The sequence below is a fragment of the Lissotriton helveticus genome, chromosome 3_1, assembly GCF_964261635.1.
Source record: "Lissotriton helveticus chromosome 3_1, aLisHel1.1, whole genome shotgun sequence".
NCBI classification, from domain to species: domain Eukaryota; kingdom Metazoa; phylum Chordata; class Amphibia; order Caudata; family Salamandridae; genus Lissotriton; species Lissotriton helveticus.
In genome coordinates, this window is record NC_136061.1 from 1,951,341,285 (window position 1) to 1,951,359,103 (window position 17,819).

General features: G+C 46.3%; 1 protein-coding gene across 1 annotated transcript in view; it reads left to right on the forward strand.

Annotated features, from left to right (window-relative positions):
- The window catches only part of SMAD6 (SMAD family member 6), a 145,196-nt gene that overhangs the window by 40,942 nt on the left and 86,435 nt on the right, over positions 1–17,819 (forward strand). Inside the window, exon 2 of the mRNA XM_078683043.1 lies at positions 2,830–2,886. Within this exon, the coding sequence (XP_078539169.1) occupies positions 2,830–2,886 (57 nt within the window). The remainder of the gene's footprint in view (positions 1–2,829; positions 2,887–17,819) is intronic.

Below are 17,819 nucleotides of genomic sequence, written 5' to 3' on the forward strand. Positions count from 1 at the left end.
AGGTGGAGTCCATGGTGAAGTGCTCTTCCTAAAGATCACAATTTCGGTCTTGTCAGTGTTCAGCTGGAAACAGTTGGTCTCATCCAGTGAGCGATTTCAGTCATGCAGGCATTAAACTTGATCCGGGTACTGGCCATCTTGTCCATGAGGCAGAGAATGATGCTGTGTGTCGTCAGCGTGAGAGAGGACGTGGATGTCATGAGTGGATGATGCTGGTTAGGGGGATCATATGTGTATGTTGAAGAGGTCGGTCTCTGGGAGGATCCTTCCGGAACCTCGGTAAATGAGGTTTCGTCCATCCTTGGCGTATGGTGCCAGACTGACTGGGTCCTTCTAGTCCGGAAGGAGCAGATCCATCAGAGTGCATGTCCTTGGATTCACATACTTCTTGTGGACCATTTGTGTTTATAAGCCAATGAAACTAGAGATTTGGCCTATCTACTTATTGAGAAAGTCACTGTGTTTCCCCTTTTCTGGCTATCCCAAATTTGACAAAACTGCTTCTAAATGATTTAAATATGTAAAATGACTTCATCTCATATCCAAAGCATGAAGCCCTCCTTCAACTGTGGATGGAAAAGTATAGAATTCTAGTAGAATTACCTCTTGAACCCTATGAAAATGGGAATTCAGATTGGGAAGCATATAATGAATAGTTCTTAAAACAATCTTTCCTAAAAAAATCTGCAAAAAGGATGCGTATATGTTAGTGCGCCCAACACAGCAAATCTCCTAGCAGAAGTAATATCTACTAAGAAAAAAGTTTTAAGAGTGAGAGACTTCTAATACACTTCCTCTATCAGCTCAAATGGAGGATTCTTTCATGCTTCGAGTACCAAAACAAGATCTCATGAAGGTAATAGCCTGGGAGGTATCAGACAGTTGTTTGCTAGGCCCCTAAACTACAGAGAAACCAACCCATCATCCCTCAGGTTTTTCTGAGATCTCCTAATGGACATTATGGATGCCCACTGTACTGCTAGAGTAGCTTCTCTTAGCCACTGTAGATCCATCCCGTAAAAACTCAAGGATGTAAATACAATCAACAGTGGTAGGATCCAAAGCTTTTCTAGCACCCATCGTCCAAAAGTGCCCCAATGGCTTCCATAGCACCTAAAGGATTCCTGTCTTAGCACCAGAAAGAGAAGAGGTGAAGGTAGAGTTGATTACTTCTTTCCTCCGAGATCATCAGAGCTGTAAACAGAGGAGACGAGTTGGCGTGGGGCCATGCTGGGGCTATCAGAATCACCTGAACTAGCTCCCTCCTCACTCTCAGTAGGAATTCTTTATCAGTATAAAAGTATGAAAGGTATATAGAAGATCCTAGGGTGACCTACAAAGTAGAGCATCTACTGAGCAGACCTACTTCTCCCTTCCCCTTTAACAGAATCTTTTCATTCCCTGTGGAAGCAAATATGTCTGAATGGTAGACGCCAACGATGCTCCAAGAGCTTGAACATTTCTGCATGCAGGGCAAAGTCCAGAAACGAGGGAATCTCTCTGCTCAAGGTGTCCGTTAGTACATTGAACACTCCCTTTATTTGAATCACTTGAGAGAGAAATCAGCAATTGTTAAGCCCTCAGGAATAAGATGGGTAATCCACCAACTCAAGTCCCACATCACCTGTTGAGTTAGTTTGATCCTTAACCGCTTCGACGCTCATGACGAGCTCAGCTCGTCATGAGTTGTGCCGCTCGCACGCTGATGACGAGCTGAGCTCGTCATGTAACGCGGGTTTTTTCAAATCGCAGCGCACAGCGGGAAAACCGCTAGCGCGCATGCGGTTAACAACAAATTCTGTGAACTTGGATACCAGATTTCCAGAATCCATGCCATTAGTTTGTGCAGTTGGGATATTTTTGATCATTCATGGTCCTTCTACATGGCTACTGCTCACTTATCAAAGTCCTTTACCATAGATTCAGCTAAATCTGTTGGATAGGTTACTTGCTTTTAACATGAGATTTTTTGGCAGAAAACACCTACTTTAAAGAAGAGTTAAGCTTCTTATCCGTAGAATCTGCTGGAGAACAATCCTCCAGGTTCATTGAAGTTCTACCATGAAGGGTGTAGTTTAGGCATGTTGAGCGTTTTTACAGGGGGCAGAGATGGATGGTGCGTTTGGTGGTGAGGGGTCGGTGAATTGAAGGCATCCAAAGTCATGGTTTGACAATATAAAGGTACAATTCTGAAGTAATGTCCCCTGAAATAAATCACTGAAATAAATACCTCAAACAAATATGTTGCTGAATGTAAAACCCACAACCTTTGCTCATTTACACCGTAAAAAATAAGCATGCAAAAGCCAATGTGTACTGCAAATTTCCATTAAACAGATTAGGTGAGATCGTTTTTATTGATGGTATTCCATGAAATCGGTTTCTATTAAATAACATACAACCGTGCTGGCATAGGGACCGGGGGTGAATGTATGCTCCCCTATCTCTGAGTGAGGAGTTGTGGGCACCATGGGGATGGTGAGTGAAGGCCCTTTGGCACTTTTACTTCTAGTTTGGAGACCCCACACGGAGGTGCGAAATTAACCCATGAATGAATACACCTAAAAGATGTGGGCACCCAGGGGTGGGTGAGGGCACACCAAAGTGGTTTTTGATCGTCGCTGGCAACACAAGAACAATATTTTGGGTAGGTGACTCTGCCAATCCCTCCCTCATTGGGGAGCTGGAGACATACAAAAGACTTAGGAAAGCTTCCCTTTCATTTAAAAATTGCATGAAGTTTCAGAAATTACGCATGCACATTGTCCTTGATGTCTGCCGCTTAATGTCGCACTGATGTGAAATGTTGGTCTTTCATTTTGCTTGCAGAGTCCCCACCACCTCCATATTCCCGGCTGTCCCCCGACGTGGAGAGAAAGCCACTGGGTGAGTGAGATTTTGATTTGTTCAACAGCAGTGTCCAGTGCATATGATTTGGTTTTGCAAAAGTCTCTTGTGCAGTGCTGCAGCATGATTCTGTGGACAGTATATGGTAACGCGTATGCTGTTTTGTGATACAGTAAGGTCAAATAGATGGGATACCGGTAGACTGGTCACTTTGTCTGGGTTCGAGAGCAGGATCTTGAGGACTTGGGTGTGTGTACACAAAACCATTCTTGGCTCCAAGAGTGGACAGGATGCAGTGATACAGATGTCCCATCAGCTTTCAACACTGGAATCCAAAGTGAGGTTTATGGAATAATATGTTGGTAGACCGAGGCCTCCCAAACTGGGTTCTAAAGCCTACTTCTGATGATCGGGCCGTAAAGAGGCAAGGCCAAAATAAGACATCCATCTTTGCCCCTTTAATCGCGTATTTGAACTGTCTAAATGGCATTTAAATATGAACTCAGTTGCCTTCCATGAACCACCACAGTAGACTGACATAAAAGCATTGAGTCTAGTTTTAGCTCTTCCTCGGCAAAGGATATTCTTTCCTTGAGATTCTACATTTAGGTGGTTAAGGGTGCAGGAATGATGGTCATTGAAAGGCTAGCCTGTTGTAAACAAGCATTGGAAATGCAATAGGTCTCGCAGCATTAGAGTTAGTGCATTTAGAATTGTTTATGGGTTTTTTGTTGTAAATCTTTTGCATTTTTATTTTTTGTAGCCAATGCTAAAGAATTACAAATCAAAAAAGCAATAAACATTTGTAAAAGCTTTAACTAAAAATCACTAGTAGATACAAATGCTGTAAATTGTACATAACTTGGCATGTAGACTTTTCTTTGAACTTTCACGTGTTTGTTCACACATACATGCCGGTACAGTAGCATGCATGCAGTTCTCCAATACATTATATGATATTGAATATCATATGTCTGTGACGGCAATATATTATTCTTATGGACGTAATGTGTATTTACACGTGTTTACATTTTGTGTGTGTGTGTATACATGTATAAATACACACGCAATCACAAAAACCCGCAAACAATTATTTGATGTCAGCAGTCATTCGTGCAGTCTTGTCATGCGAGATCAAATCAGGCGCTATGCTGATGAAAACGCTTGCATATGGTGGGTGGATTAAGGGCCAGAGACTCCTTTTTGTCATGGAAATGTTTTTGGTTACTTGGCGTTGCGTGGGTGAGTGGCGTTGCGTGGGTGAGTGGCGTTGCGTGGGTGAGTGGCGTTGCGTGGGTGAGTGGCGTTGCGTGGGTGAGTGGCGTTGCGTGGGTGAGTGGCGTTGCGTGGGTGAGTGGCGTTGCGTGGGTGAGTGGCGTTGCGTGGGTGAGTGGCGTTGCGTGGGTGAGTGGCGTTGCGTGGGTGAGTGGCGTTGCGTGGATGAGTGGCGTTGCGTGGATGAGTGGCGTTGCGTGGATGAGTGGCGTTGCGTGGATGAGTGGCGTTGCGTGGATGAGTGGCGTTGCGTGGGTGAGTGGCATTGAGTGAGTGGCGGTGGGTGAGTGGCGTTGCGTGGGTGAGTGGCGTTGCGTGGGTGAGTGGCGTTGCGTGGATGAGTGGCGTTGCGTGGATGAGTGGCGTTGCGTGGATGAGTGGCGTTGCGTGGATGAGTGGCGTTGCGTGGATGAGTGGCGTTGCGTGGATGAGTGGCGTTGCGTGGGTGAGTGGCGTTGCGTGGGTGAGTGGCGGTGGGTGAGTGGCGTTGCGTGGGTGAGTGGCGTTGCGTGGGTGAGTGGCGTTGCGTGGGTGAGTGGCGTTGCGTGGGTGAGTGGCGTTGCGTGGATGAGTGGCGTTGCGTGGCGTGGTGTCTGCAGTGCGCTCCCTGCCACATGAGATAAAAGTCAAGCCAGGAATGCAAACCTGTTAATCACAGAGAAATATTTGATCAGCACATCTATTCCACTGGACGTGGTCAGAACTAAGTGTTAAAAAGATTAGAAGAAATGAAAAGAAAAGATAATGGAGTCCAACACAAACTCACCTGCAACACGGTTCTGTTGGGCGGCAGGTTTGTCTCGAAAAAAACCTAATAAGGGACATTTATTTGTTTTGGCTCTAGAAGCAGCTGTTTAAAGGACAGATTCATTTATGTGTTTCAATGCAGAGTCAACATGCCATCTTTTAAACGCTGCCTCAAGATGCGTTGATGCAATGTGAAGCATGCTGGTTCCATTAATGTAGGAAGGGAGAGGAAATCTTGCTGAGAAGCTCGATTTAAACCGTTCAGTATACAGCAGAGGCGCTTTCAGTGACAAACACCACAGTGAATAATGATCACCCGAGGTAGACTTCACTGATCAAGACTTGTGGGAATTAGACATACAGTTTGAAGATTATTTCACAATACTCATTGATCACGTGAAAACCACAGCGTGACTTCCATATAGACGGAGATCAGCAGTCAAGATCATGCACGCTATGAACTGGTTTTGGATAAACGCTTGGTGGGAAATGCTGCTGCGTCCCAGCCAGTTCACAAGTGTGTCGTAATGGTTTCATGACATGCCCGCAATGTTTATGCGCAATGGTGCCCTTTGAAATAAATGGCGACAGATAGGGTAATGAGAGCGGGGTATCGAAGTTGCCAGCCCGCTTTTCGTAAGATAAGGAACTGCGGGGCCTGCCGCTTTTTATCCCCGCTCCCAGTCCAGACTGGTGGAACAGTAAAAGAGGCGCCTGGGCATAACAAGCCTTTCACCGTAACACGGCGGGCAGGGGAGGGGGCGGAGAGGGGAGAGGTGCGACACGACAGGCAGGCAGGCAGGGGAGGAGAGTAGGAGGAGGAGGGGGGAGGAGAGTAGGGGAGGCACGGCCTAGCGGCCGATGCAGAGTCAACATGCCATCTTTTAAACGCTGCCTCAAGATGCGTTGATGCAATGTGAAGCATGCTGGTTCCATTAATGTAGGAAGGGAGAGGAAATCTTGCTGAGAAGCTCGATTTAAACCGTTCAGTATACAGCAGAGGCGCTTTCAGTGACAAACACCACAGTGAATAATGATCACCCGAGGTAGACTTCACTGATCAAGACTTGTGGGAATTAGACCTACAGTTTGAAGATTATTTCACAATACTCATTGATCACGTGAAAACCACAGCGTGACTTCCATATAGACGGAGATCAGCAGTCAAGATCATGCACGCTATGAACTGGTTTTGGATAAACGCTTGGTGGGAAATGCTGCTGCGTCCCAGCCAGTTCACAAGTGTGTCGTAATGGTTTCATGACATGCCCGCAATGTTTATGCGCAATGGTGCCCTTTGAAATAAATGGCGACAGATAGGGTAATGAGAGCGGGGTATCGAAGTTGCCAGCCCGCTTTTCGTAAGATAAGGAACTGCGGGGCCTGCCGCTTTTTATCCCCGCTCCCAGTCCAGACTGGTGGAACAGTAAAAGAGGCGCCTGGGCATAACAAGCCTTTCACCGTAACACGGCGGGCAGGGGAGGGGGCGGAGAGGGGAGAGGTGCGACAGGCAGGCAGGCAGGGGAGGAGAGTAGGAGGAGGAGGGGGGAGGAGAGTAGGGGAGGCACGGCCTAGCGGCCGTGCAATCAAGTAGTGAGGGGGCGGAGCTGGGGGAGGCTGTGAGAGAGAGTAGGCAAGGCAGGCGGCTGGGGGCATGTGCACGCGCATTTAAGCTCAATGCGCTTGCGCATTGAGCTTAAATTTCTCGTGCACTGCAAGGAATCGCCACGATTCCTTGCAGTGTGGATAAAGAGTGGATGAGCCCCTATAGTCTCGCTTGCTCGATGCGCATGCGCATCGACAGGCGAGACCTAAAAATGTCCTGTATGTTGTATACTCGTTTTTGTACCCATTTCTCCAGCTGATTTCACCCTTGATGTGTGCAGTATTGGAAACAATTGGATATGCTTGCATGGTTCAAGCCCTGGAGGTTATAATCGTGTGCACACATCACCAGCCCACCCCTACTTTCAAGGTGCTTACCATATTGCTACACAAGGTAATATTGAAGTATTGAGTCCGCCTGTATGCAAGACACACTACCTCATTTTGCAGCAACAACATAAAAAAGAGACCCCAACCCCCAGTCTGACAACCATATGCTGGCAAAAATCGGATTTGCTGAGTTTTCAAAGCCCCCTCCTCGCCTCCCCTTTAAAGTTTTGAGGACCTCTGACAAAAACTCCAGATGGCGGTGATAAGGGTGATAAAAGACTTGTACATAAAACAGAAGGGGATGTAAGTGTAACATGGGAGCTAGAAAAGGTGCTAGGGACAACGGTGATTGTATGGTTACTAGGGTAGAGGTGCCAAGGTCCTGGTAGGTGTGGTGGTTCTGTGGAATAGGCACTGATAGAGTCATTGGCGCACAGGTTGGAGTAGGGATGCAATGGATTACAAAGTGGCAATAAGGTGGATTTAGAGGTTTAATAATAAAGGTGGGATTAAAAGAGCTAATGTAAAGGCACGGGTTTAGGTACTGTTATATAAGTCCAGCGAGAAGTCCTAGGGTTTGTGTGTATATAGGGCTTGAGTACCTAGTATAAAGGTGCTAAGGTAAAGGTGGAAAACAGGAGTAAAAAACATAGTCCGTACAGAATGGGGGGAGTAACCAGCTACGGTATTGCTAGAAGGATGAAGAGAGGTTAAGAGGGTAGATGGTTAAGGAGAAAAGGGGCGCAAATAGGGTTAGAGAGTTCAGTCTGTGAAAGGAAAATAGGTGTTTTGCAGCATGAATAATTTTTTGAATCCACATGCTGTGTGTTATTCTGCATCTAGTGATTGGTTCTGGGATCTTCATGTTGGGATCTTCTTGTTGGTCCTATCTCCTCTTTTTTTTGTGTGTAGGTGGGCGTAGTCTGTAGCCATTTGGTGCTATGTCCTTTCTCCAATGACGTCCCTCAGAAGCCCTTGTGCGTGGTCGCCAACTTCAAATTTTTTCCCCACCTTTGGGTCAGGAAGCTTCAGCTGAAGCTCTGAGGGCACTGAGATAAGTTACATCACATACTGATGGATTGCCAAACAAAAAAGAAGAAAAGGAAAATAACAGAGGGAAGAACACTGAATAGGAGTTGGATGTGCACCGGGAAAGGGAACAGACTGGGCAAGTCATCGACTACTTAGTCCGGGAATGTATAAAAGGGGAGAGAGAACCACCCCAGGGAAATGGAAAATACTCCCTTTAGGTTCTGCCGTGAGTGCCACTGAAAATTTGTCTAGAAGAACAACCATAAGGTCTGGAACCTCTGTCTGCTGAGGGACCACGACACTAAGACCTGCAAAGTGTGCTCCAAGTTAAGGCTCAAAACCATAAACTTGGCTGCAAGGGAATAACCGGGCATAATCACCACACAATCATGCAAAAGCCAAAAGAATGGGGGCGCGACGCTGAGGGACCTTGGACTGCCAAGTGAGGAAAAGGATAACGTTGAAGAGACAGACATGGCGGAGGCAGAAGGCTCCAACATGGTGAAGGATCATGAACTCAAACAAACGCACTCCTCAACTAAGACACAAGCAGCAACTGGAAAGAGGTCAAAGAACGTTTAAGATCCCACCCAGAGCAATTCAGAAACGGGGAGCCGCACTGGTAGAACAGGTGAAAATAATAGCAAACAGTTGCTTAAAATCTGCCTTAGATGCAGCTGGCATGGCCAGAAGGCAGATGGTCACAGGAATATCCGTGAGGAGACACGCCTGGCTGTGGGTGTCAAAATTCCGAAATGAGGTTAAGGCAACCCCCATAAATACAACCTTCACAGGAGAGAACCTGTTTGGAACTTCTGTAGATGACAATCTGTAGCAGCTAAAAAAGGACAACGACGCAGCAAAGGCCATTGGGGCGCTGCAGTTCCGGGTCAACACAGAAGGAGGAACAAACCCAACAAGAAAACCCTTGTGCTGATGAAGCTTTCAAATCACAACAACTCCGCCATCTTATCAGCAGACAGCCCATCAACAGGGGTTACACCTACTGTGACAGTCTTCTTAGCTGTTGCAGCGTCAGTCCTTTCGGGGCAGAGCCAGAGTAATGTGCAACATTCCAGGGGAGCAAGCTCCTCCAACAATTGATTTAACAGACCATAAACACTACCACATAATACCAGTTGGGGGGAGAATATAGGTCTTCCTGCACGAATGAAGGTGGGGGTTGTCTCCGACAAATAGATACTCCACATCGTCCAACACGGTTACTGCATAGAATTTATAAGGAGTCCACCAGAGGCCAAACCAAAGACAACACCGCACTGAAGAGAAGAGGCACTGCTTGCAATGAGATGTTTAGGAACTGCTAGAAATGAAAGTAATGGATAAATTGCCCATAGCAGAAATCAGTTAAGGAAACTACTCAACATACTTCCTCACCTCAAAATTGGAAAAACTCCTGAAACCAATCCTGGACCACCACTTTCTAAACAAGTTCATAAAAATGTGAACATTCAAAACGTTCATACTGCAAGATGTCATACCACGACTGAGAAAAGGACCACATGATAACCATAGACCTCAAGGATAACTACCTGCACATTTCCATGAACCACAAACACAAGAAATACCTACGATTTGTTGTCAACAAAAAACATTACCGATTCAGGGTTCTCCCCTTCGGAATATAAGCACACAGGGTGTTCACGAAGAGCCTAGCCAAAGTGACAGACAACCTGAGGAAAAGGAAAAGTCATGTTTAGCCGTACCTAGACGACTAGCCAATAAAAGTAATCTTGTGCTCGCAATGAGAAAAGATTACAGGACAATCATGAAAATGCTCAACAGACGGGGCTCACAATACACTTGGAAAAGTCCTAGGAGCCAGAATCCACATGGTCAAGGAAACAGCCTTCTTCACTTTCAAGAGGATTCAAGCAATAGTGGAGCAAGCTTTCCACTACCGCAGGGGTCAGTTTTTGTGGGGGATATAATGAGCATGATGACCTCATGCATCCCGTCGATCCCACATGCAAGACTACATATGAGACCATTACAAGAATGGATCCGGAACCAATTTTCACAGGCAATGGGGAGTTGGGAGGATCTCATGGTTGTAACTCAGAGTGCAGAAGGAGATGACATGGTGAAACATAGAAACCATAGAGGTTTGGCAGACTTTTTATGACACCAACTCCAGCGATGACAGTCGCTACGGATGAGCCCCACACAGGTGGGGGGCACACATGGAGGAATTACAAATCAGAAGGCAATGGAAGGCGGAGGAAGTGACCCATCACATACATTTCCTGGAATAAAGATGGTCTTTCTGGCCCTAAAAGCCTTCCAGAGACAGGTAATGGGAAGGACTTTGCTAATCTAGTCAGACAATACAACCACGATGCTCTACCTACACAAGTAGGGAGGAACAACATCGCATGTGCTGTCCAAACTAGCCAAGAGATCTGGAGATGGCTCATTCAGAGTGAAATAACCGTAATAACGATACACCTGCCAGGCATACAAAGTGGAGAAGCAAACGGTCTAAGCAGACCGGTATCCATCTCACATGAATGGGAACCAAACGAACGAGCTCTCCAAGGGGTTTTCCACCTGTGAGTTACTCCAGACATCGACCTGTTACCTACCCCAGACAACACAAAATGGCCAGACTTTACGTCCAGGCACCCACACCACCGATTCCAGGGGAATACCCTGTTGATGAGACTTTTCAAGGCAATTTGCGTAAGCCTTGCCACTGTTTCCCCCTCATACCTGAGCAAGTGCAAGCTGTCACAGATGACTTTGATCCTAATTGTCGTACAGTGGGCAAGACAAGCTTGACTCTCAGATCTTGTGGTAATGGCACAAGGAAACATAAAAAAAGTCACCAGAAATTCATGTCATTCTCTCCATGTAGGGACGGAAGATCTACCACCCAGAAATTAGCACCCTAAGTCAAGTGTCCTGGCTCCCAAAGACCGTTTTCACACTTGAACCTACCTAAACGATCCATGGATATTCTCAAAGAAGCTAGAAGGACAAGTACAGGGAAGTGCTACACAGTAAAAAGGTAGAGAGATGTCCTGTGGTGCAGAGGCAAAAGAATGTTCACAACAAAACAGGGGACACCATAGTGATCAGATACCTCACTTACCTGCTGGAAAACGGGCTAGCATATACCTTGCTGAAGATACACCTGGCAACAATAGTAGCCTTCACAAGGGGACAGATATGAAGAAGCCTCTTCGCAGCAACACGTCTCAAAAAGTTCTTAGAGGGAGCAAAGAGAGTAGCTCCACCCAGGTCAACACATATACTAATATGGAACATCAACCTGGTATTGACTCAATTTAGGAAGGCACCTTTGAACTGGTACACAAGGCGGTGCAATGGTTCCTAACCTTGAAGAGAGTCTTCCTAATTGCAATCACGTCACTGCACAGAATGAACAAGCTGCAGGCAGTGACCATCAAATAACCCTACCTGCAAATGCACAAGGCCAGGGTAGTCATGCGGACTAGCCAATGTTTCTTTCCTAAAGTCATATCACTATTCCACTAAACCACGTGGACATACAAGCGAACACGGAGTCAGAAGTGGGCCAAAGAGTACTGAAACATCAATTTACAAGCTCAAATTCATATGACACCACCACCAGGAGTGACCAGAGATACTACTATAAAATCAGTGTACAGCATGTGAATCCAAAAAAAGGATTATTGCTGCAAAACAAAATGCTTACTTACCAGTGGGATACGTTTTGCAGCTTGAAGAGTTTTCTGGAATCACGTGCAGCGTTCCAACTCCCCTATAAAAACAAAAAGTGAGACAAAAAGAGAAAAGATAACACAGCACTAAAAGAGACCGAGGAAGCCTGCTAACCCAGAAACTTGCTATGGAGGGAAAAAATAATCTGAAGATGGCGAACGCGCACAAGGGCTTCCGGGACGCACATTTGATGTCATAGGAGGATGGACATAGCGCCAAATGGATACAGACTGCGCGTAGCAACAAAAAAGAAAGAGTAAGGTAGACTAACAAGAAGATTCCGGACTGTGGTAACTTATTAATGGTTTCTCCCTCCCTGCTATTTCCCCCCTCCCTTTTCCCTATACTATGGTTCTGCCCGAGCTCTCAGGCGAAGGCAGCTTTGGAATGTTGTGACACGATCTGCCGTACCAGCTGGGGGCACCGGATGATTGTTACTGAATAAATCCTACTTAATTTAATCATCGTGTAGTGTGTTCTTACTACACTTTTTGGCGACGAGGGTCAAGGAGCTGAGCCACGGTCAGTGTGGTGCACCCCCCCTGGAGCTGTTGATACTGGGACGGTAGAGCTGGCAACGCTGATCAACTTACCCTAGGTGATCAACCTTCTCCGGCATAACGAGCGGCTTCAAGAGGAGAATTCCTGCGCAGCATCTGGTCTTATCACCATCTTCTGGCGAACACTGGTGTGGAAAAGAGAAATTTGACGTGGTGACCTGAAGCTAAGGCAAGAACACCGTGTGGGCTGCGATTTGAGCAGGGAGCCGGTGCCGGTAGAGTGGTGTGTGGTGAAAGGTTTGAGGTTCACCTTCTCGGAGGTTTTGTTGCCGCTTTTGAGGGGAGTTGCAGGCGGCGAGCTTGTGAGGAGAAACGGCTGCTGCCAGTGCCGATGAGGCGGAGTCCAGCGCGGGTCGTGAGAGCAGTGCCAGAGGGGCGCGTGTGAGTGTCTCAGCTTTCGAATCGACTTTTACTGGATTTGGTGCAGAAACAGTGTGCACGTTTGACTTTGTCTCTTCACAGCGGCTTGTGGGGGCATAGCGCAAGGAGCATCGGAGCGGAGGAGAACTGTATGCTGTTCGGAGAGGCTCTGGGAGGCGACGACGCTCACCACAGGAAGTTCCCGCCCAGAACGATTGACTGGGGGGGAAACAAAGAGACAGAAAGAGGACTCGTATAGTTTCCTCAGTAACAAGAAGTGAAAGCTCATATTAAGGTCACACTGTGGTATTCTCGTTTCTCTGTGAAGTTGTAACCCACATTTATTTAAGTGCTTCATTTGAAATTTCATCTATTGAGCTAAAGAAGTAAAGCACTCCACCCCACATCCACAAATTATAGGTTTAGCCTCCTTAGCAGCGCAGTGTTTAGAGGTCTATCCGGTGGATGGCCATGGCCGGTGCAGGAATGAGCCAGCCCCCACCCTTTCCAAATGAGCTGGGGGAGCCGGAAATACCATGGAAACGATGGGAAGGGATTTTCAAGTCCTACCTCATAGCAATAGGGGGTGGAAATTATAACAATGTGAGGAAACAACATATTTTGTTGCATAATTTGGGCATGCACGGGAGAAAAGTGTTTTAGGACATAACGGGTAGGCAAGTAGATGATGAACAAGAGGAGGTAGAAGGGGTAAATGTCTATGAGTATACCTTAATGAAACTGGAAGAACATTTTAAAATTAAACTAAATGTTGTGTTGGAAAGGCACAAATTCTACAAAAGGGCACAGAAGAAAGATGAAAAGGTCACAAATTATGTAGCGGTTCTGAGAGGTTTATCTGCTACGTGTGAATTTGGGGCATTGACTGACTCCATGATAAGAGACCAGATTGTTAGGTGCACGAATGACTCAAGGATACAAGAGGAACTCCTTACAAGGAATCCTGACCTGGAAGAGGCACTGAGTATAGCTAAAGGGTTAGAGCACACTGCTATGTGCATGAAAGAGATGAAAATACATGAGGGAGCTGTAAGGGAAAGAAATGAGAGCAAAGGGGCACACGAGGGGGAGACTGTTTGTAAAGTAGGAGAGAAGGCTAAGGTTAGTCAGCGCAGCAATCCACAGGGATTATTTTGTTACAAATGTGGTAGCCCAAGTCATCTAGCAAACAACTGGAAGTGTCCTGCCAGGGATGTATTGTGTAGGAAATGCAACAAAAGGGGGCATTTTTCTAAAGTGTGTAAGAATTTCAACCCAAAAGTACATATGGTAGAAAATGTTGAAATTGAGGATGGGGGAGAGAAAACTTATATATTCCAGGTGGGAGATGAAGAGGAAAATGAATGTAATGAATATCCCAAATGTGAAATTATTTTGGATGGGGAAAAAATTGACGTATTTGCTGATTCATGCTCTCCTTACACACTTATTGACAAGAGGGAGTTTGAAGAGAAGTTTGCTGGACGTGGGGTGGTGCTGGAGAAAGCTGACATAAATCCAGTAGGGTACTTCAAGGAGCGTATACCACTAGAGGGTATGACAAAAATGAGAATAACTTTTAAAGATAGGCACACGGTAGGAAAAGTGTATGTCACCACGAGAGGTTCAAATCTATTGGGGTGGAAGCATCAGAAGGAACTAGGAATCAAGCTAGACCCTAACAACTGTGAGCAAGTGCTTTTAGTAGAGCCCCCTAGTGTTGTAGAAGATCTTACCCTGGAGTTCAAGGAGGTATTTAGTGAAAGACTGGGGAAGCTTAAGAACTATATGCACAGAATAACACTCAAGGAAGGGGCAGTGCCAGCTATACACAAAACCCGTTCCATTCCCCTACATATGAAAGAGCCATTGAAAAACGAGTTGGACAAATTGGTCAGCCAAGGGGTGATCAAGAAAATGGAGACCTCTTCTTGGTTGGCTCCGGTCGTTCTCACGACCAAGGATGGAGGAAAGAACATAAGGCTGTGTGTAGACCTGAGAGACTTGAACGCCAACATTCTGATAGACAGGTACCCCCTCCCGAGAATTGGAGAGATGTTGAGCACCATACAAGGGGCCAGATTCTTTAGTGTGCTGGACTTGTCCTCGGCCTACTATCAGATAGAGCTACATCCAGAGTCACAGTCTCTGACAGCGTTCACAACTCCGTTTGGCAACTTCAAATTTCTACGTATGCCTTTTGGCTTAGCATCGGCGGCCGCGGCCTTCCAGCGAGTGATGCAGCACATCCTCAGAGAATGCAGAAAAACAATGTGTTTCCAGGATGACATACTTATCTATGGCTCAAATGAGGAGCAACATAGCGAGAACTTGAAAGATGTGCTAAGGAGGTTGAAGGAAGTAGGGTTCACCACCAGGTTGAGCAAATGTAAATTGGGGCTGAGCTCAGTGGATTACATGGGCCATACCATTTCCGAAGAAGGGATCAAACCTAAATGTGATTTGGTCAACGCCGTCAGAGATGCACCAACGCCAACTAACAAAGAGGAATTGTTGTCATTTCTGGGTCTGGCAGAGTACATGGCGAAGTTCATTAAAGACTTTGCTATCAGAACTTATTCATTGAGAGAATTGGTGAAGAAAGATAGCATTTTCGAATGGGGTGAGAAGCAAGAAATGGCGTTCAGAGACATAAAAAATGCAATCATACAGGCACCCTTTATTGGGAAATTTGATCAAGGAAAAGAAATAATAATTACCACAGATGCTAGCAACCAGGGAATAGGCGCAACCCTATCGCAAAGAGAAGAGAAGCAAGTTAAGGTAATTGCTTTTGCATCAAGAAGTCTTACTTCCCCGGAAGCAAACTATTCTACAGTGGAGAAGGAGGCACTTGCTGTATACTGGGCCATCAAACACTTCAAGTTCAACGTGTGGGGAGTACCATTCGAGGTGCATACGGACCACAAGTCTTTGGTGCCTCTGTTCACCAAGAAGAATATGGAGGAAATGACCCCGCGCATTGCTAAGTGGGTCTTGGGCCTACAGGGATACAATTTTCGAGCAGTATACATACCAGGACAACAGAACAGAGTGGCGGATTTCCTCTCAAGGGCTCCGGTTCACAGCGAAACAGAAGATGAAAAGGTGGAGGACACCATTTTGGAGATAAGTGTAACAGCTGTGACGAAAGAAGATAGGGAAAATCAGATGGAAAAGGATGTGACAAGAGGTACATTGTCACGGGGTGGCCACAGAAGTGCAAAGAGTTGGAAAGGGAAATCCAACCGTATTGGAATGTAAAAGATGATCTCTCAGTGGAAGCGAACTTTGTCATGAAGTCGGGAACACTTGTTCCGCCGGAGGGAATGAGACAGCAAGTTATCACCTTAGCCCATGAAGGTCATCTGGGCAGAAGCTTGTGCAAGTCAAGATTAAGAGCAGACTATTGGTTCCCGGAGATGGACAGAGAAATGGAGGAGAAGGTACGAGATTGTTACGCTTGCAGCATCAGTAACAAGTCCAAAGTATCCAAGCATTCTCCTTTGATTCCAGTGGAAGTACCTTTGGCGCCATGGAAAAAACTGGGATTTGATATTACGGGACCCATTCATGGAAGAGGCTCACAAGATTTGTACCTATTGGTATTGATAGACTATTATTCCAACTGGATAACTCACAAAATTGTAGTGAACATCAACACAGTCATTGATACGTTTTCTAAAAGAGGTGTTCTCGAGAGAATGTATTCCCGCAATGTTAATAACGGACAATGGGGTCCAGCTGATCTCGGATGAAATGAAGGAATTCTTAAAAGACTGTTCTATATCTCATATCCGCACGCCGTTGTACTGTCCTAAGGCTAATGGTAAAGTGGAAAGGGCGAACCGCTTACTGAAGGAGAGCATCAAGCTGGCTGGAAAGTCGGGGAAAAATATGGAAGATGCTGTAATGGAAACTTTATGGGCCTACCATTCCACCCCCAACTCCACCACAGGACACTCACCGTTCGAGCTAATGAGAGGAAGAAAGACGGGATCAAAGCTGTCCCCACTGTGGATGGGGAGAGAAGGTCATCTCGAGGTAGATCAGGAGGATATGAAGAAGAAAATTGAAGACAAGCAATGCAAGTACAAAGAGTGGTACGACAGGAAGTGGGGTGCAAAAGAAAAGAATCTCAGTAGAGGACAGATGGTGTATATCAGGAAGCCGGACAGAATGGGGAAAAGAGAGGACAGGTTCTACGCCCCAGAGAGGATAAGGGAGGTCAAGAGCAATGTGGTAGTGATGCAGGACGGAAAAGTGTGGAGTCAAGACCGGGTTGTCCCTGTTACTACCAAGAGAGATTCGTTAGGTGAAGACATAGCAGAGTCAGGTGACAGAGGGCTAGAACCGGGGCAGAGAAGAGAAAGTCACAGGAAAAAGACCACCCCGTCCTGGCACAGGCAGTATAGCATGAGGTAAGCTCACTGGTAAGCGCAGGTGAGCCATGTATCCGTTACCTAGGCCTTGACCTAGGAAAGAGTCTGCTTCGCGGACCACAGGTTACGGAGTTTCACTGTTCTCCCAGTCCTTCTCCTTCCCCACCTCCCCTGTTCCCTTAGGGAGGAAGATGTGTTGTAACTTATTAACGGTTTCTCCCTCCCTGCTATTTCCCCCCTCCCTTTCCCCTATACTATGGTTCTGCCCGAGCTCTCAGGCAAAGGCAGCTTTGGAATGTTGTGACACGATCTGCCGTACCAGCTGGGGGCACCGGATGATTGTTACTGAATAAAGCCTACTTAATTTAATCATCGTGTAGTGTGTTCTTACTACACGGACCCAACCACTAGATGGCATAATAAGGCACAGCATATGAATCCATAAAACTCTTCAAGCTGCAAAGCTACTCCTGTTGGTAAATAACCATTTAAATCTACTTGATTCTGGCAAAAAAAAAAAATACGAAAGGCATTCTTCAGGCTGAATTTGGTGTTGTGAATGGTGATAATTTAGAAAGGTTTAAGGAGCTAAGGGAGGATCTGGCTCTGGTGGGTTTGGTGAGGAGCCGCACTTATGGGCTGTATGAGGAGCAGACACTGGTGGGCAGTGTGAAACTGGTGGATAACGTGTGGCTCCGGCACTGCTGGGCAAGATAAGCTGGCAACGGTAGACAGTGTAACAAGTGCAAAATAGCAGGCAGCGTGAGAAGCTAGTACCGGTGAAAAGTCGCACTGGAGAGCAGAGAGGGTAGACCTAGGAGGATAGCTGAGATTGACTGGTGGTCATTGTAAAGTGCTGCCATGTGCTCACTGTGAGAAACAGACACTGGAGAACATTTCAGTGGGGATGGCATTAGTGTGTACCATGTGGGGGCACTGGTGTGTAATGAGA